At 35.5% G+C, this 21,122-nt stretch overlaps 2 protein-coding genes across 2 annotated transcripts; one reads left to right on the top strand and one right to left on the bottom strand.

The window, feature by feature from the left end:
• The first annotated feature begins 77 nt into the window (after positions 1-77).
• LOC138306223 (CD209 antigen-like protein A) lies at positions 78-9,220 on the top strand. The gene is made up of 3 exons (XM_069246624.1): positions 78-305; positions 4,507-4,683; positions 8,096-9,220. The coding sequence occupies exons 1-3, from the start codon at positions 152-154 to the stop codon at positions 8,287-8,289; spliced, it is 525 nt and encodes a 174-aa protein (XP_069102725.1). The 5' UTR covers positions 78-151; the 3' UTR covers positions 8,290-9,220.
• Positions 9,221-11,783: 2,563 nt separating this feature from the next.
• Positions 11,784-19,389, bottom strand: LOC138306356 (uncharacterized). Its single transcript, XM_069246795.1, has 8 exons — positions 19,118-19,389; positions 18,035-18,349; positions 17,177-17,461; positions 16,638-16,967; positions 15,040-15,324; positions 14,033-14,356; positions 13,149-13,490; positions 11,784-12,439 (listed from the first exon to the last, which is right to left on the bottom strand). The coding sequence occupies exons 1-8, from the start codon at positions 19,263-19,265 to the stop codon at positions 11,970-11,972; spliced, it is 2,499 nt and encodes an 832-aa protein (XP_069102896.1). The 5' UTR covers positions 19,266-19,389; the 3' UTR covers positions 11,784-11,969.
• Positions 19,390-21,122: the final 1,733 nt, after the last annotated feature.

Here is a 21,122-nt window from a genome sequence, read left to right as displayed (position 1 = left end):
AAAATCTAACCTCCCGATAATTGAATCCAAATATGACAAATAGGGATTATTTAAAAAAACGCATTTTACAGGTACTGGAGAATCGAGACAGACGAAGTTTTACGAGGACACTAGAAGAACCGACACTGTATATCGCGATCCCTTATATAGGATGTCCACGTCCAGTTTGTCTGTGTGTACAGCCAGATGTAGTGATATACCCAGGTGTTATGGAGTCAGTCTACATGTCGTTAATAAAGACTGTCAGGGTTACTCGCGGTTTTCTGACCCTACAACTGTCACAGGCACCAGAGTCTGGAAGAAAGGTAAAACCTTCATTATTGGACATTTCAGTAAATCATAATTCATACACTTTGTTATCACTTATAAAATCAAATATTTTTATTGAAATTGTTACACCCCTTTCTTCTACAACGTAGTTAGGGGCTATAATCTGCTGAAAATGTCTGTCTGTCTGTTCGTTAGTCAGTCGGTCTATCTGTAGAAAACAGAGGTCCGGATAAATTCTATTAAACCTCTTTTATTTAACAAAATTCAGTAGTAATTTTTGGGACCATGTGTTATTCTGCATGCATTGTTTGGTTGCTATGGTAACTAGATTACTATACACAATGTTTGGTTTGTAGAAAACTCCTCCAAAACTACTATAATAGACCTACAATAGTATTGTGAAGTGGCCAATAACGCAATGTGATTAAAATCAGATCCTTATAACCACTCCGTTCAATAGAGGATCTAATAACATTCCATAAGTGGTCATGTTCGGATGACCCTGTGAGGAAGGCTCTGGGTTCTGGTCGAGACACACCAAAGTCTATAAAAGTGGAAGTTTCTTTACCTGCTTAGCGCTCAGCATACAGGGAGTGGGACGACTGGTTCGCCCGTTGTCAGTATAATGTGACCGGGTGGGGTTTGTTGCTTGGTGTCTTCGGCGGCATGCTTCAGTGATATAGCACTATAAAAAGGGCAATAGTTCCACTATACCAGAAGACACACCATGAATATACCGCAGTCTCCCAAAACACGCACCTCGTACAACATACACGCAACACACCGCTTACATGGGAGGCCGTCCTTACATGACCATAGCTGTTAATAGGACGTTAATTAATCAAACAAACAAACAAACAAAAGTATACCAAGTGTACTTCAGATCACATGCATTTCTACACATTGCTACATATATTGGAAACGTCATTTCGTTCGTTCCATTATGCATAAACATTTAGCTTTGTTGTGCTATTTTGGCGAGATGACTACATACACGAAAATAATTCTGACAGCGTTTTCAAATATTTGGTCCCCTGAAATTCACATTCAAGATTCTGATGGTAGCAATTTGACGAGCCATTTCCGAAGGTCACCTTGACATAACCTCCTAATGGGATGTTGTCAGATCCTCAATAACGCATTAGCTTTTGAATAATTGATATAATTAAATGTCTATAACGCTGACCAGAAGTAGCTAACTGCGTATTAGACCAGTGCGTACTGACAGGTTGAGGATTGTTGACGAATCATTTTATAAATATTGTATACTACGTTACTTTAAAAGCCAATCTGATTGAAATACAGATCCTTATTACCACTACCTTTGATAAGAGGATCTGACAATATCCCATTAGGGGTCATGTCCAGGTGACCTTTGGAAATGGCCAATCAAATTGCAACTTGCAAAATTTTGACAGTGAATTTCAGGGACGAAATAATTTGAAAAAAACTGTCAGAATTATTTTGGTTTACGTAGTCATGTCGCCCAAAAAGCACAACAAAGCTAATTATTTATGCATACTGGGACGAAATATCGTTTTCAATGGATGTGACAGGTGTAGAAAATGTATCTGATACCACGTGGTATAAAGGTCATCTGGACGTGACCTCCTATGGGATATTGTCAGATCCTTTATATAACAAGGATCTGTATTTTAATCAGATTGTTTAAAAGCCCACTACCTTTGCGAAACAGAAATTAAAAGTTTCCTAAAAACAATTATAATATACGAAAATGTATATCAATGGCATAAGAGGATGTTATAACACTGACAAAATGCATGATTCCCTCCGTAAACTATGTTAAAGATGCTCCACCACTGACAAATGGCATTTTTCTCTATAAAAAAACTAGAGCAAGCGGATTAGCACTTTTTTCGGTTACAAAAGTTACCTACTTATATTAAGCTTATTATTTTACATCAAGATAAATATATTTAAAATAATTAATTGCATCCCGAAAAAAATCCATGACACTATACCTTATATGGAATTGAAGTACTGATTGCGCATACGAAAATCAAAATAGATTATTGTTTATGTAATTTTGTGTTCATTAGACACATATACGCGATTAAACATCGGTTATTGTTCAAATGATGAGTATTGTTTATGTTCTGTCGGTGATGGAGCATTTTTAAAAGTGAAGATTCATTTCGCTGTTTTGCCGTCCGGCGCCGTGATAATCAAACGCCATGCGGTAATTAGGACGTTCAATTGTTGGCATGTTCTTTCCTGTTTGGCCTATTTGACCTTTAAAGTTTAACTGGAATCTAACCTTCAATATTGACGTTAACAATTATTGACCTTGATCCTGAAACGGTAATGAGCATTAACCTTACAAAGCAAATATGTAATATGAACTGTTACCGAATAGTGATATAAACACTATATAATTTGCTCAGAGCTCAGGAATTTATATGAGTTTTCTTTTTTTATTTACATAGACTAAAACGATCAGTTATCCGCACACTGTGACATCAGTACCACCATCCTAGAGTACGTAGCAAAACAATTAACGCTATCTACAATTTCTATATAATGCATATATGGCCCAGGCTGCGGTGTGGCATGAACACTTATTTACTAGATGGTGTTATATTTCCCGAGGGCTTGCCTGGAGCAAATATAACATTTGAGCGATATCACAGTCACTCGGGACATAAATTGTATATTGTACCAAAAATAATAGGCGATTTGTTATATTTTTAGGCCATCTGACCCGTCGTGCGCCGTGCGCCGTGCGCCGTGCGTAAACTTTTCATTCAAACGACTTCTTCTCAATAACCGAAAGGCCCAAGGTTCTGATATTTGGCAGTAGCATGCTGGGATGAAGGGCTACCAAGTTTATTCAAATGAATGACCTTGACTTTCATTCAAGGTCACAGTGGCAAAGACGGCTAAAATCTTCAAACGACTTCTTCTCAAGAACCAGGAAGCCCAGGGTACTGATATTGGGCCTGTAGCATGCTGGGATGAAGGGCTACCAAATTTGTTCAAATGAATGACCTTGACCTTCATTCAAGGTCACAGGGGTCAAATAGGCTAAAATCATTTAAACAACTTCTTGTGAATAACTAAGAAGCTTAGAGACCTGATATTGGTTCCCTGACTTCTTGGGATGAAGGGCTATAACGTTTGTTTAAATGAATGGACTTGACCTTCATTCAAGGTCACAGGGGTCAAAAAAGCTAAATTCTTAAAACGTCTTCTTCTCAAGAACCAGAAGGACAGGATACTGATATTAGGCTTGCTGAGATGAACGGCTACCAGGTTTGTTCAAATGAATGACCTTGATATTCATTCAAGGTCACAGGGGTCAAATAGGTTCAAATCTTTAATTGACTTCTTCTCAAGAACCAAAAGGCCCATGACACTCATATTGGGCCTGTAGCATGCTGAGATGAAGAGCTACCAAGTTATTCAAGGTCACAGGGGTCAAATAGGTTAAACTCTTTAAATGACTTCTTTTCAAGAATCAAAAGGTCCAGGATACTCATATTGGGCCTGCAACATGCTTCGATGAACGGCTACCAAGTTTGTTCAAATTAATGACCTTGACCTTCACTCACAGGGTCAAATAGGCTAAAATCTTGAAATAACTTTTTGTGAATAACTAAGAGGCGTAGAGACCTGATATTGGGCCTATGACATACTGGGATAAAGGGCTACCATATTTGTTTTTTTTAAATACCTTGATCTTTAATTCAAGTACAAAGGGGTCAAAATGGCTGAAATCTTTAAATGACTATATTGTATTGTGCCAATAGTCAGATGACCGTTAAGGCCCATGGGCCTCTTGTTTAAAAATATTTTTTGTGATGAGTAAACGTTCCGATTTACGTTTCGTCCGTAATTGTTGTACAATCGGAGAGGGATATACTTCCCTGTGAAAGATTTGTGGTCACCATTGGGCACACGCCCCCAGGTAAATACGTTATTTATATCCTTCGAGGAAAATACGATGTTTTATTTCCCGGCATTGTGATGTGTTTCAACCACATATACTGTTATAAACACGGAGAAAATCACATTTGTTGAGATTTACATATCATTTAAATTTATTAATAATTTCTATTTTAAGCCAAATAATTAGTACATTGTCCTTATGTTGTATGTTTTTATTGTTCATGTAGAGGGATACGATACTGTCACTATTAAATGTGTATTTTTGCAATTGCCAAAAATGAAATTGAATAGTAATAGCAATATAATGTCAATGTTGCACTTCTTCAGATATACGGTGTCATCCACACTATACCTACATCCAGGCCTCGGACACATGTTTTAAATGGTACGGAGGGAGCTGGGACGATGGTAACACTCGTTGTGAAGAGGAGGATGGTGGACTCATTGTCCTCAATACAGCCACTAAGCTGAACTCTGTTCGACAGAGTCTACTTGATGCTGGTGGTGGGTTTCGCCATGTAATGTATTAAACAAAAGAAAGGCACATGAACCAGTCATCTAAGAGTTGCTCGTTCAGACAAATATTCATGCTGGGGGTGGGGTTCGTCATGTAATGTGAAGTAGCCACCAAAAAAGGCGCACCAAGCAGTCATCTAAGAGTTAATGCTCGTTCAGACAAATATTCATGCTGGGGTTGGGGTTCGCCATGTAATGTGAAGTAACCACCAAAAAAGGTGCACCAAGCAGTCATCTAAGATTAAATGCTCGTTCAGACAAATATTCACGCTGGGGGTGGGGTTCGCTATGTAATGTGAAGTAACCACCAAAAAAGGTGCACCAAGCAGTCATCTAAGATTAAATGCTCGTTCAGACAAATATTCACGCTGGGGGTGGGGTTCGCTATGTAATGTGAAGTAACCATCAAAAAAGGTGCACCAAGCAGTCATCTAAGATTAAATGCTCGTTCAGACAAATATTCACGCTGGGGGTGGGGTTCGCTATGTAATGTGAAGTAACCACCAAAAAAGGTGCACCAAGCAGTCATCTAAGATTAAATGCTCGTTCAGACAAATATTCACGCTGGGGGTGGGGTTCGCTATGTAATGTGAAGTAACCATCAAAAAAGGTGCACCAAGCAGTCATCTAAGATTAAATGCTAGTTCAGACAAATATTCACGCTGGGGGTGGGGTTCGCCATGTAATGTATTGTAAACAAAAGAAAGGCGCATGAACCAGTCATCTAAGAGTTAATGCTCGTTCAGACAAATATTCATGCTGGGGGTGGGGTTCGCCATGTAATGTATTGTAAACAAAAGAAAAGCGCATGAACCAGTCATCTAAGAGTTAATGCTCGTTCAGACAAATATTCATGCTGGGGGTGGGGTTCGCCATGTAATGTATTGTAAACAAAAGAAAGGCGCATGAACCAGTCATCTAAGAGTTAATGCTCGTTCAGACAAATATTCATGCTGGGGGTGGGGTTCGCCATGTAATGTATTGTGAACAAAAGAAAGGCGCATGAACCAGTCATCTAAGAGTTAATGCTCGTTCAGACAAATATTCATGCTGGGGGTGGGGTTCGCCATGTAATGTATTGTGAACAAAAGAAAGGCACATAAACCAGTCATCTAAGAGTTAATGCTCGTTCTGACAAATATTCACGCTGGGGGTGGGGTTCGCCATGTAATGTGAAGTAAACCACCAAAAAGGTGCACCAAGCAGTCATCTAAGATTAAATGCTCGTTCAGACAAATATTCATTATTAGTTATCTTGAAAATTGTTATAGGATCGGTCCATCAACGTGTGCTTCTGTCAACTGATCTTATATTTTAGAAATCATGACAATGCCCAAAACACGCACCTAGACACGCACTTTATACACGCTACACTCCACATACATGGGAGGCCGTCCTTACATGACCTTGTCTGTTAATATGAGGTTAGTTAAAAAACAAACAAAATGCTTTAAAACGGCAATCTGATTAAAATACAGATCCTTATCATCACTACGTTTGATAAGAGGATCTGAGAAAATCCCATTAGGGGTCATGTCCAGGTGACCTTTGGAAATGGCCAATCAAATTGCTACTTGCAAAATTTTGACAGTGAATTTCAGGGACGAAATAGTTTGAAAAACTGTCAGAATTATTTTGGTTTATGTAGTCATCTCGCCCAAAGAGCACAATAAAGGTAATTGTTTATGTATACAGGGACGAAATATCGTTTTCAATGGACGTGACAGGTGTAGAAAATGTATCCTATATGAAGACCACGTGGTATAAAGGTCATCTGGACGTGACCTCCTATGGGATATTGTCAGATCCTTTATATAACGGAGTGGTTATAAGGATCTGTATTTTAATCAGATTGTTTAAAACGGCGTCATAAAACTATACCCCGTTAGGATTTTATTTTATAGATATTCATGTTTGTGTTGCTATTTAACATCTGTTACAAAACGCATAGTAAGGTGTGAAGGTGTTAACAAGCCCTTTGAATCAACGAGTAAATGTTTATTGTTCAAATATTTTTCTCATTATATAGGCTTTCAATTGATCCTATAAAGCAAGTGTTTGTTTTATTTGTTTAACTTTCCAAAAGTTGTTTTCATGTACATGTATTCACTTACACAAAAACTCCTCAGATAATAATTAACAATTACAATTCTAATGGATCTAGATGGGATAAAAGAATATAAGCCAACGTTATCGAGCCCTTTATGTAGTGTTACGTATATTACATATTCATAAGTATTTTCCTTTAGAAATGCATGCTATTTTTTTTTATTTCTTTTGAATTATATCTTCTTATAGATATTGAGTCGATACATTTGACTGTTTTGAGGCGATTACTATTGTGAGATTACATTTTATATTTTATAGATAGTCATTACTGTTGTGAGGTGATACATTTGAATTATATTTTATAGATAGTCATTACTGTTGTGAGGTGATACATTTGAATTATATTTTATAGATAGTCATTACTGTTGTGAGGCGATACATTTGAATTATATTTTATAGATAGTCATTACTGTTGTGAGGTGATACATTTGAATTATATTTTATAGATAGTCATTACTGTTGTGAGGTGTTACATTTGAATTATATTTTATAGATAGTCATTACTGTTGTGAGGCGATACATTTGAATTATATTTTATAGATAGTCATTACTGTTGTGAGATGATACATTTGAATTATATTTTATAGATAGTCATTACTGTTGTGAGGCGATACATTTGAATTGTATTTTATAGATAGTCATTACTTTTGTGAGGTGATACATTTGAATTATATTTTATAGATAGTCATTACTGTTGTGAGGTTTACATTTGAATTATATTTTATAGATAGTCATTACTGTTGTGAGGTGATACATTTGAATTATATTTTATAGATAGTCATTACTGTTGTGAGGTGATACATTTGAATTATATTTTATAGATAGTCATTACTGTTGTGAGGTGATACATTTGAATTATATTTTATAGATAGTCATTACTGTTGTGAGGTGATACATTTGAATTATATTTTATAGATAGTCATTACTGGTTTGGGGGCGATACATTTGAATTATATTTTATAGATAGTCATTACTGGTTAGGGGCGATACATTATAATTATATTTTATAGATAGTTATTACTGATTGGGGGCGATACATTTGAATTATATTTTATAGATAGTCATTATTGTTGTGAGGTGATACATTTGAATTATATTTTATAGATAGTCATTACTGCTGTGAGGCGATACATTTGAATTATATTTTATAGATAGTCATTACTGTTGTGAGGTGATACATTTGAATTATATTTTATAGATAGTCATTACTGCTGTGAGGTGATAATTTGAATTATATTTTATAGATAGTCATTACTGTTGTGAGGTGATACATTTGAATTTTATCTTTTAGATCAAGGCTATTACTTGATAGGAGGACGTTATACGCTCGGGACGTGGGCGTGGCTAGACGAAACACCAGTGGATATGTCACTGTGGGGTCCAGGGGAACCCAGTGGAACCGGGTGGTGCATGGCATGGCAGCTGTCTAAACTTGACGACACCTCGTGTTCGAATCGTCAGAGATACATTTGTGAAAAACCTTAAAGAATGTTCAGTATAGGTCCATGTACTGTATATAATAGTACACTTTAAATATGTCTCAAAATATAGCCCTTAGTCAATAGAGATCATTTATGTCAGATCATCTGGCATCGATTAGTAATATATGTAATGTACATTTATGTAATGAGCATTTTCACTGGCTAACTTAATTATGATATCATGTCATATCGTAAAAATAAAATCCCTGTATATAACCTCGTATCTGATTGACAGGTACGTACAACTGCGTAATGACATCTCATAGAAAAGGGTTTCATCAAGAAATTGGGAAAATCACCACAGGATTAAGATCAATTGGAATGTTGAAATTTTATTGTTTATGTCATAGAGCTATAGCACAAGTAATCTACCCGTAGTTTCGCTTAATAAGCTTTGGCGGTGTTAGGAGATATCGCAATCAATCGTCTACAGACTTTACACTTGTTAGTTATTCGTACGTTGATAAGCAAACGGAGTTTTCTACATCGCAAATAATTCCTACTTTTCATTCACTGAAATGTAATACAAATGTTCGATAACATTTAGGCTGACAATGCAAGTTAAAAAATATTCAACTAAAATATAAAAAAAGAAGTCAACTTTTATTCAAGAATCGTTATGAGACATCCCCTGTCGAGGTCAGCCATTTTTGTTTTTCTCTCTACCTGTATTCCGGCACGCTCACCGACCCCTATATAAAGCGCGTGAATCGACACACGTGCTTTCAGTTTATACGTGTACATATACAACTAGCAGCCTTCCACTGATTATCATTTACTAATACGTAAACGAAGCCCTTACCTTTAAAGAGACAATTCACTCAGGCAAATTCTTTTACATAACCAATAAGCAAAATATAGCATAAATGTATTGTTCTACATTTCTTATGAAACATATAACGTAAAACATTGACAAATTCCACGACATTGTTAAGTATTTTAATTAATATCGTGATATCAAATCGTTGATCAATACGATTAAGCAGGTAGAATATGAACTCTGTACCCATACCCGAGCCAAAGTCACGCACGTTAAACAAATGAACTACATAACCACTGAGAAGGTGATAAAATGATTTTTAGGCAAGGTTGCATTACTTTACGAGCAAGGGACAGGGTTCGGCATACAAGAAGTTCGACCACAGTGTGTAATGGCGGACAGCGAGCAAGTTTGAATATTTCACACACATGTCACCACCATAGGCGTTTCAGGCATATCACAGTAAAACTGACTGATCTAATTTCCATTAGAACTTGTTTTATCTGATATTTATACAAATTTTAATGTTCTCTTAGACGAATTGTCCCTTTAAAGATGTGAATGGCCTATTTTTGTTTACGTTATAATCAAAATAGATCTTGCAAGTAGAATGAAGGTATGTATTAATTCATAACTTTTTGTTCAACTGTATAGATATATGGTCCTTGGAAACTGTATTTGAGAATACCTTGAACGTACTTACAATCTTATTCTGATGGCATAGCCACAGGTTACACGTAAATAAGTCTTGGGTATATTGTACAGTGGATCTAGAACCGGTTAAAGTGAGCGTCCAACTGACTGCACGTGTGTGTGGATCACGCGATTTTTAAAGGGGTCGACAGGAGTGGCGTTTCTAAGCAGAGTTAAATCAAAAGGACAGACACACTTCATTAGAAAACGCAAAGGGCTGATTCAGAAACGAATTTTGAAAAAAAAAACCTTTATTATTTGTTTTTAATTTCAAATGCATACTTTTCAACTTGCATTGTCAGCGTTAAGTAATGATTTCTCTTTTACTCACATTTTGATTAAAACTACTGTATAATTCGCATGTTATATGCTGGTGAGCTATACAAGCTGAGTATAAAACTTATACAATAAGGTCACATCCCTTCACCTTTATATACCTTCATTATACATTAATAATTATAGTCTCCATCAGTCGGCGAGCACATTCAACTGTACATTATGATTTGTACATATTCAATAATGTAGTGTTACCTGATCACGCGCAAATATCTTATCATTTATAAATTCACACTGACAAAATATAAAATCAGATATTTCATATTTCATGAGCTACACTTTGATGTATGATGAATTCTGAAACATATCCATCGAGCTTGAAATGACAGCTACCTCTATACGTAGATGAAGGACATCTAAAGGTAATGTGTAAATAATTAATTTGACCGAGTCATTGTTTGTGACGCTATACTAACAAGGAAAATAGATTGAATATCCAATTACAAGGACGACCAACAAGGAGGAGACCAAACGAGAATGAATAAACTATTACAAGGAAGAACACAAAGGAGGGGTTTCAGATTTAAAAATTCTAAACAATTAACAATCAAATTGTACAGTTACATTTTAGAAAAGCCGTTTTGGTTAAGGCACATCCTGTAATAAATACTATTTGGAAACTATATATTTCGAATAGTGAGTTTTATTAGTTTGACGCCCTACATTTATGTATAATAGTCAGGGCCATGAAAGGACGTGTCAGATTGTTGGTAGAGGAAAGCCGGAGTACCTGAAATAAAACACCGACAGCGATCAGTACCTGGCGACTTGGGATTAGAACTCAGAACCCAGAGGTGAAACGCTTGTGGTAATATGTCGAGACAACTTAATAACCATTCAGCCACCACGGCCCCTATTTTTTTAATTCTTATAGTAAGCTTCATCGATATGAAATATATTACTTTAAATCTATTCATATCAATACTTGATTAAACAAAAGAAAAGTATCAAAAGTATAGTTCAATTTGCTTCTTATATACAAAATTTATAACTATATTCTAAGAATTCAGTTAATTGATTTTCATTTCCTACCACAGATTAGGTGTATCTTGAAAATGAGAGCATTTCAAATCGCTTACTGTTGGTTAGTGGTTTTTCTGTAGGATCTCTCTTCTACATTTGAATTCCAAACACACTTATATTATTATATTTTAATTATTATTAATCCTAGGATTTCATGCTCATGATGAAAGTTCAATTAACATTAAAATACATTTCCAAGGCATGTTTTGTTTTGGTTAATAAATTATGCTGTCATTATCCGCTGTTATCTGATGCATGTATACCATTTCGGGGTTGACAACCGACCTTTGACTTATTATTTTATATTCTTTTTTACATGTTGACATGAAGTCACTAGGATTTGGTCGGTGTTTCTCATCCGGATATTCCGATTTCGTCCAACATTGAAACCAGCCATGTCCTTACATGATTGGCTGTTAATAAAATGTAAAACTCATCAAATCAGGCGAAACTAATTTTTTCTGTTCAATTACACTAGTATGCATTTACAAATCATAACAACATAAAGTCATTGCCTCAGATATCGAATTGTTTTATCCGATTTGGACTTTCAAAGTGTTCATGTTGAAGAAATGAATAAAAAACTATCTGATGACTATAATGAAAACTACAAATTTCTTTTTCCAGACTTTTGTATTTTTCGGCTATTGTTATACGAGTTTTTCATTACAAGGTGCAAATCCGGTGTAAAAAAAGAAACGGCGGTCAGACAGGTATGTAGCACCAACTACAACCATTGGGTCAAATGACGTCACTCGAGTATAAACACTGGGCGTTTGATTGTTACTCAGCTTACTCTTACCGGAGAGCTCCTGCCAAGGGAAACAACCCTCATGATCGTTATCACATCATCACCCAGTTTTTGGGGGATATCAAATATGGAATGATATAGGGATTTGGTCCATGTAAGTGCAAAACATCACAAAATAGATACACAGTATTAATGGCATGACCTGAGGTCGGGTATAGAGGCTATGGTTCAAAGTGAAAGAATAATCCGAGACTTTCTCCGTCCTTTCAGATAGTGTTAGTTCTATAAGGAATCTCGATCTCCTTGGACTACCGTGATATTCTATATTAAAATCGTGTCCATAGAAAGACGGTGATATATCGCTGGTGTTGGGTTCACAACTTCTATCAACTCCGTCCACAAACAGGTAACCATGGGAACATGACGTGGAAAAGTCGAATTCGTTAAAATTCAAAGCTATGAAAGTCAATTTGATTTCCGCTGTTGTTAAGACGTGGTATGAACAATATATATCGCCGTTGTCCATATAAGGATACCTCGGTGAGGATATGTATTTGGTTGTGTTGTCGAATTCTATTATACCACCACAATCTGAAAAGTAAAAAAAAATCCTTTTTTGAAAAATATTTTTTTGTTATTTCACAATGGGACTTCAAAAATGTAATTATCGTACCTCGTTATTGCTGATAGCGTCCGTGTGGGACTATTGTTTCTATGATGGAACCACGTCAAAAGATGATATCCCGCGTTAACGTCATTCCAGAGGGAAGATTATAAAGGGTTACGTTACATTACAACTGGAGGTATTAGTCCCGCGCAGACGATATCAGATATCACGTGGTATATGAATAGGACCTTTAGTTGTTACCGACACACAATAGAAACGAATTTAACGTAAACTGATTTGAGAATGTAATATTTATAAAATTGAATAATGTCATGTTTAAACCTCTTAAAATATTGCTTCAGCAAATAAATAAATGAATTTCGTAATACATGTTTATGTAATTGTTTTATTCATACTTAAGAATCACAAATATTCTCAAATGTTAAAATAATTGCAATAGCTAAGGTTACATACATGAACACTGTATACGTTTTTGTTATAGTAGAAGACCTCCATGGTATTGTACACCGTGAAATCTTTGTGGTCGTTTTTCGGTCAACCCCACTTAGTCTAGCATTTGGCTTTCCGTGTAGGTGGTGTCTTGCGTGTGTGAAATGCGAGGTGTTCGGTTTGGAGTGACAATGTTTCAATATCTTTTCTTGATATGTGCAGAAGGGCATAAACGTTACTTACGTGCACGTGCGGTGATGACCTCTGTTGAAGGACTGTCGACTGCTTCGCCCATGCTTTCCATCCAAACCTCAAACATTACTCCGGGACGGTCACGTGTGTTTATGACGTAAACAAAAGTATCACTATTTGCCGTAATGCTAAACCAGCCTCCTTCTTTTGTTGACAAACTTTCACTTGAATTTACTAACACGATACCTTGAAGAGTACTGTAGTTTTGATACCGGAAGTTAATTCTATATCCGGTAACGTATGCTGAGTTCCGGTTTGGTTCCGACCACTTTACTGTTAGTCCATATAAAGATGAAATGACCCGAAGATTTTCAGGGATTTCCGGAGCAGGGGCTTCAACATAGATATATTCCAGTAGTTAATGTGAGAAAGACATTATTTGAAAGTTTATATATCTATATTCCTATGGTTTGTTCATTGGTGAAGGACTAATACGTTGTAAACCTTGATATTCTTTTCTAATATCATTCTTAAGTGGCCATATGAAGAATGCTGTCATTGAATATTCAATCATAATTTTATTATTTACATGAACGTAAAACATAAAACATAAAAAAAAATCCATTTATTATGTTTTACTTAAATTAGGAATTGAAAAATCTTCGAAATATAACATAGTGCAAACGGATTTTATATAGTTGCATTGCTACCATTCTAGTGATGATATTCCGTATTTGCATATTACAGAGTTATCTGCCCTTGCGGGTAGGTATTGATTGTTGCGTCATGTGTTTTCGAGCGTAACGTCATACTTTTCGGAGAAAATGAATTGCGCTCACAAAATAATGACGTAACAATTGAGCAAGGGAGCTAACTGTGTAACATGCAAAGACGGAATACTAGTACATCTGCAAAGTTTTGGTTTTTGTACTTACCAACAGCTTTTAATGAGAATATGAATCCTGTATCTTGTAAGTCTCCGTTGGTTGTGAACATGATTTCAATGGATGCTTTCTTATATACCAAGGTATTTTCAATCTTTGATCCACAGAAACGAAATCCGTCGATCTCTAATGAGTCAGACTCGCATCCAGGTGAAATTTCTAAATAAAAATGTTGAAATACAATTTTCAGCCAATGGAGCTCTGTAGATACTGACCATTTACATACGACATCTGGTGGGTAAATATTATGTTGATTTCGAGGGGAGATAACAAGCATGGTATCCCCATGCTGTAATGTTCTTTTTCCTCCACAATCTGAAAAGGAACAAATTAGTATGTAAAAAACGCCAAAACATAAATATTTAGTATAATAATATATTCAAATATTTTTGCTTGGATTTTTTTCCTTTAAATTTATTTCTTCTGGCATCCTATCCATTAGAACTTAATCTTTAATGTTTTTATAGATTTAAAAAAAAAATTTTTGTATAAACATATCAGTTACACCCAATCTGATTAAAAAATACATATCCTTATTATCACTACTATTAAACGGTTATAAGGATCTGTATTACAATCAGATTGAGTTACGCCTAGATCGTTTGACTTTGATCATAACACAAGCCGCTTGGAATTACAAGGAGTGGGACGACTGGTTCGCCCGTTGTCAGTATAATGTGACCGGGTGGGGTGTGTTGCTTGGTGTCTTCGGCGGCATGTTTCAGTGATATAGCACTATAAAAAGGGCAAAAGTTCCACTATACAAGAAGACACAACATGAATATACCTCAGTCTCCCAAAAACACTCACCTCGCACAACATACACGCAACACACCGCATACATGGGAGACCGTCCTTTTATGACCATAGCTGTTGATAGGACGTTAATTAAGCAAACAAACAAACAAAACCTTTGGAGCTGGTTTTGGGTTTCTGGGCCAAATGCTATTATTATTGCAAATTTATTATCCATAGGTATTTTTACACTCATGACTCACGTGTACGGATGTAAACCGGTTTGGAAGCAGCACTCCTTCCTCCTCCAGTTACAGACATGACGCTGATTCTGAACAATCGTCCCTGGTAGTCTCGCACATTGATCGAATGCTGATTGGTTGTTCCATTCACTCTGACCTCTTCATCTTCAATATCCGGAACGACGTCATACTGTATGACGTATTCGGTGACATCATAAGCGCGATGTAACGGTGCCTGCCAATTTATTTGCAAGATGGTTCCTATTAAGTTGACATGCACATTTCGTGGTGGTAAAGTTGGAGGCGCTGTAAGTTCAAATAAAAACAAATATATCTATTATAACAACATACTCTCTCAAAACATTTTTACTTTAACTATCTTACCTAATCAATATTTATGCATCTAATGACCTTGAAATTATGAAAATAACAACAAGTTTATTATGGCGGTCAATCTTGTCTCTATTGAAACATGTTTCGAAGAAAGTTTTTATGACATAAAATTACCCACTATAATATAATTATAAACTATTCAAGAAGATATTGTCCTGTATGCGAATGTGTATATACACGTATTCGAATATATATGTTTTCCAATATACTAATTTTGGTCCCAATTTTCATGACTAGACTGTCATATATCCATTGTGCATTGTTCATATTCAAATATGAGTATTTTCAATTCGATACTATAAATATTAATATATGTAAATTGAAGTTATGTGTGCGGTTACTGGGCGAAAACTTTGACATGTTATTTTTACTTTAGTACTCTAATGAAAACCATTGAAAAACGTTTGATGAATTAATCTGTGAAAAACATTGAAATGGACAGATTAACATGTATTAGGCTGTATAAACACGTAATTTACATAATGTATAATTCTTGTTTTTTATGCCTCATTTATGTTTAGATGGGAACATATTGGCAGAAATCACTTCTCAATTGCTAATAATAATGCCAAAATGTGAAATATTGTTGTAGATCACAACTTAGCTAATCTGACTGTAGATGTAAATATAATGAGATTATCACTATTAATTATCACACGGGTGATCGGGTGGTGTAGTGGTGTAAGCCACTCGCCTTTCACCTAGCCGGCCGGGGTTCGATCCCCGGCACGGACATGAAAAGGTTAGGGGTCACCTGCCCGATCACGTGGGTTTTCTTCGGGCACTCCGGTTTTCTCCCACACTAAGATCCCTCGCGCGCTTACATCCGGGCCATCGAGAGTGATTTACATAAATTGTATAACTTGTTTCGTTATCGATGTAAAATAAATAAAGTTTATATTATATTATATTTTCAGCTCTAATTTTTAATTGTAAAAATAAAACATACGCATTGTCATTCTTGATAAATATTCTCAAAATATTGGTTTCCTTAGGAGATGAATAACAGAGTAAAAGATTTCTTTAATTCGTAGTTATGTAAGGATGGAACATATAGACTTTAATAGGGAGACTTCATATTTCGACAGTGTAAAACTATTTTACAATCTGATTCAAATTGTTATCTCTTTATTATCATTTAGGGGATCATATGAAACAAATATCTATGTGCATGTATGTACATGTACAAGAGTGTTTTAATCTCCATTGAAAAGTTTTAAACTTACCGACAGAGTTGACAACCATCCTAAACCCAGTATACCGGAGTTTGTCTGTACGTAGTTGTAACTCTACAGAACTGCTGTTTATGATCAGTGATTTTACATCATCAAGAATATGAATTAAGGTCTCTTTGTCATCAACCACAGATACAATTTTCCACGGAATTGTCAGATTATATGATCCTACTGGATCTAAAAATGATATCCTCAGGAAGAACCGCGGGTTGGCAGTGACACTCCAGGAGCATAGAACGTAGGGTGATACATCCTCGGGAAAATCTGGAGAGCTCAAAATTATGGATTTGCCATCCTCCAGGAAATATGACTCTTTGCAATCTGAAATACCAGAAATGGCTGGTGAACAACTAGAATAAGAACGTTTATTAATTGGTTGTTAATAGGACTACCTTCACTGTATGCAATGTGTTTTAACTTATGAATGTCTGTATATGTCGGAAGGCTGCGGTATATTAGCCTCTTTGCAAAAGTGGCACGTTTTCTCCAAAGATGTCATACCGTTATAGTCACGTGTCTAAAGACATTACCTGCCCGAGTGATCACAGCCTCCGTTCTGTTGCTTTCCCAGTGTGGCATCCTTAGGGCTAGAGAAACATTAAAAAGTTGACCTCTATGACTCGTCACATTGATGGAATACATGGAAGCATTTGAAGCCACGAGATGTTCTGTCTCCGTTAGAGATGGAATTATATTATACGTTACTACGTATTGTAAGTCTGGCACGCTTTGTTTTAAAGGTGTCCATGAAACGTTAATCATGTCATCAATAGCGTCTGTTGTGAAATTTACAGGAAAACTCATCGATGGTATAACTGAAACAAAACAAAATATTGGATAGAGTTTACGATATAATAATTTCATAACCTTAAATGAACTGCAAAATGATCTTGCATAATCAAAATGTTTTAAGCCACTCCCAACAATTACACATACTACATGCAAGGGCAGTGCGTTGGTTACGAAACAGAGCGGGGTCAGATTGATTAAGAAATTGAGAATTAGAACTACATACCAAACACTGTCTTTGAATTGACTTCCCTACATTGTTTCGAATCTCGTCTAAACAACTTACCACCCATGTTTTACATTAGTTTGTTTGTTGGATTGATTAATTACCGTCCTTTTAACAGCCATGGTCATGTAAGGACGGCCTCTCATATATGCAGTATGTTGAATGTATGCAATGTGCGGTGCGGTGATTTTGAAGAATGTGGTATATTCGGGATGTGCCTTCTTTTTGTGCCCTTTGTGTTTTACCTTGGTTTTTATGACGCCGCGCAACCCCAAGTTGCAAATGAAAATAGTATAAATGCTCTGAAATTAGTGAATAGCTAACCATCGTGTCAAGACAAAGGTAACACAAGTAAAAGTAAATAGTTGTTTACCTTTAACAGTGAATTTGAAAACTGCGCCCGCTGATTTGCCGACGAATTTCAACGTGGTCACATTAGTCGTGACGTAGAACACATCTTCAATTTTTGATGACGTATTACACATCACTGAGTGTCCAGAGATGTTGATATACGTTTGACATGAATCGTTTGGTAATACCAGTTCATTCATTGTCATTTTAAACCACGTGCCAGCAGGTTTTTTAAAAGTCCATTTGCATAAAGTCATTGATTTGGAGTTTTCGGGATAAGATGGAGAACTGATAAATACAGTCTCGCCGGTGTTCATTGTCATCGTAGTACCACATGCTGCAATGAAACATGTACAGAAGAAATATTATTTCTGAACTCTTAAATTTAAACAATGGCGGATCCAGTGGGTCATTTATGTGAAACTTTCCCTATCGAAAAAATCTGTTTCTGAAATTTATGTATGCTTTTCATGTCCCTCGATTTTGAAATTCACGGAACCCTGATTTGTAACACGCGCACTTATTATTGATCTGTAACTCTACATTCATTTCATTATCATATTGGTGGTATTGACTATTGGAAACGTATATATATGATAGAGAAAAGCGAGCAAACATCTTAATCTGTGTTTATATCTAAAATGACATTTAGTATTACAGCCACTGATTTTTAAATGTTAGATATTAGATCAATACATCTGTAAATTGAATACTTTGTTGACATTGACAGTCATAGTCCTTTATGTACAGTCTTTGAAGTATCCATTGTTTTGCTGTTTTATAGTTTGGATTAAGTAGAAAATCGATAGACGATAGTTTAAATATTATAACAGTCTGATTAAAACACGCAAAATTTTGACAGTGAATTTCAGGGGACGAAATCGTTTTGAAATCTGTCAGAGAAATATTTCTGCGTAAGTAGTCATCTCGCCCCAAGAGCACAGCAAAGCTTATCATATGTTTATGATGGGGCGAAATGCGTTGTCAATTGATATACATTTAGCAACGTGCAAAATATGACCCCTTAAGGGATGTTTATATATCCTCTATTAAACGGAGTGTTTATAAGGATCTGTATTTCAATCAGATTGAATATAATAATTACCTGAGCGGACAAATCTAGTTGCAAGGCTCAAATGGTCTTTTTTATATAACCGAATGAGGAAGAGCATGCCGGGATAGGATGACGTTGAAATATTTGTTTGAGTTGTTTCCCTTTCTATTTCGATGGTGTAATGTGACTCTGTACCCATGATCTGATAATCCACGAGGTATTCCGCAGTACTTCCGTTTACATCCGCTTCCGCCAAGGGAGACCACTCAAGTTGAATATAATTAGGATGTACTCGAGTTTGCAAATGCGTGACACTGCTCTTAAGATCTAATGCATGTCCTTTAACAAACATTAAAACCTTTATTCATAAAAGTAGTTACTGATACAATGCTATCCATAAAATAGATAAAAGAACATAAAAAATAAAATTGTAAACAGGTACTGAACCCAATCATCACATCTTAACAATATGTTATAATATAAATTATATTGTATAGTTACCGTTGTTTAAAGATGTTCTACCGCTGACAAATGACATTTTTCTCTATAAAAAGGGGAGTAGACGAGTTAGTATGTTTCTTTAGTTACAAAAGATACTCACGTTAAACCATTAATCAAAAATAATCAATTTCATCCCGTAAACATTCCGTGGCACTATATCAAATATAAAATGAAGTACCTATTGCGCATCAGCTTAGAGCAATATAAATTAGCTTATATTATTTTTTGTGTTAATTAGACACATATATACACAATTAAATTTCAAAACTCGCTTATGCTAAGTCGGCGGTGGAGCATCTTTAAATACATCTGTATAGTATTGAATGAAAAAGTATTAAATTTGTTATAAAAAATTAACTTAATAAATATTTACAAAACAATTATGTTATCTTGTAAATATGTGTATAGCTATCCTTGCATTTAAATACATCTTTATGTCATTGTACATACAAAATAGCTTAACACCAAAGTATGAGATTTGATACAAAAATATTTCCACTTCACAAATATTAAAAAAAACCCAAGGTATTCGTCAAACAAACAGATTCAGTCTATTAAAAAGTAACGGAAAATGTAGAACGATAATTGATAATTTAAATGACTATAATTTACCTTTGTAGAATAAAACAGTCATGCAGGTAAGAACCTCAATTAAGATATTGCAGGTGAACACGCTCAGATGGGTCATGGTTAAGGAATTAGCAGCTATAATTATACGGTACGTGGATCGAATGGCAGGTTTTATTTGTCAACACTTATTCAGGTATTAAGCGATAAACCTGTTATCACGGTTTGTATCGATACTGTTGAAGACAAAGAGTCATATAGTGATGCACCTGGCATCTTAACTGGAGGGCGTAAAGATAACGGTATCTTATCCCTACATAGGGTTATGTGTGGCCGCTTAGGTATGGAAAGCTCTGGGTCATGTACAATGTACCTAGTGCGGGGTCAATGCCAATAGCTGGACATACATTATACATATACAGTGAACCCTCAGTAATCCGGACAACTTCGATCTCAGCCGAAACCGCCTGGATTACGAATTTTCCGAACTGTCGAAATTTGTGTTTTAAGTCAGTAACACATTATGTTTTCAAACTAAATTATCATGTCAAAGGAAAATTGCTGAGTAAATTTGCGACCCGAATTATGGTCCTCTTCTTGCTGTTTGTTTTGCTGAATATCTTTCATTATGCATAATGAGAAACTAAAGAGAATATTTCTCTTGTTTCTCGATAAAAAACATTTATATTTCATCGCGTGAGGTGAAAACTTTGATACTTTTCACAAGTGTCCACAAGAGAAATATTACTGGTATTCATTAAGAAACAAGAAATAGTGTATTTGATACATTTGTTTTCTTGCTTCCGCCATTGTATTTTACAAGAGTTATTTGCCCTTGCGATTATCACGTCGTATTTTTATGAGCATAACGTCATATTTCTACACAATTATATCAAGTCATTTCTGTGCACAAACTTATGTCGTAACAATAAAATGATATTTTCACTGTCAATGCTGCATTCTGATAGGTCAAAAGCGAGTGAAAAAA

This window comes from Argopecten irradians, chromosome 13 (assembly GCF_041381155.1).
Source record: "Argopecten irradians isolate NY chromosome 13, Ai_NY, whole genome shotgun sequence".
Lineage (NCBI taxonomy): Eukaryota > Metazoa > Mollusca > Bivalvia > Pectinida > Pectinidae > Argopecten > Argopecten irradians.
The sequence above is the reverse complement of the archived record's forward strand: the minus strand, read 5'-3'. Positions and strand labels throughout refer to the sequence as shown.

Bases quoted from the DNA above. Each gene is read 5' to 3' on its own strand.
- LOC138306223 (XM_069246624.1), top strand. From the start codon at position 152: ATGTCCACGTCCAGTTTGTCTGTGTGTACAGCCAGATGTAGTGATATA. The intron at 306-4,506 runs GTAAAACCTTCA...GCACTTCTTCAG, and splicing joins CACCAGAGTCTGGAAGAAAG to ATATACGGTGTCATCCACAC. The intron at 4,684-8,095 runs GTGGGTTTCGCC...TTTATCTTTTAG, and splicing joins GAGTCTACTTGATGCTGGTG to ATCAAGGCTATTACTTGATA.
- LOC138306356 (XM_069246795.1), bottom strand. From the start codon at position 19,265: ATGGGTACAGAGTCACATTACACCATCGAAATAGAAAGGGAAACAACT. The intron at 16,968-17,176 runs GTAATGTCTTTA...CTGGTATTTCAG, and splicing joins GGCTGTGATCACTCGGGCAG to ATTGCAAAGAGTCATATTTC. The intron at 13,491-14,032 runs GTAAGTACAAAA...TCTATGTTGAAG, and splicing joins ATTCTCATTAAAAGCTGTTG to CCCCTGCTCCGGAAATCCCT.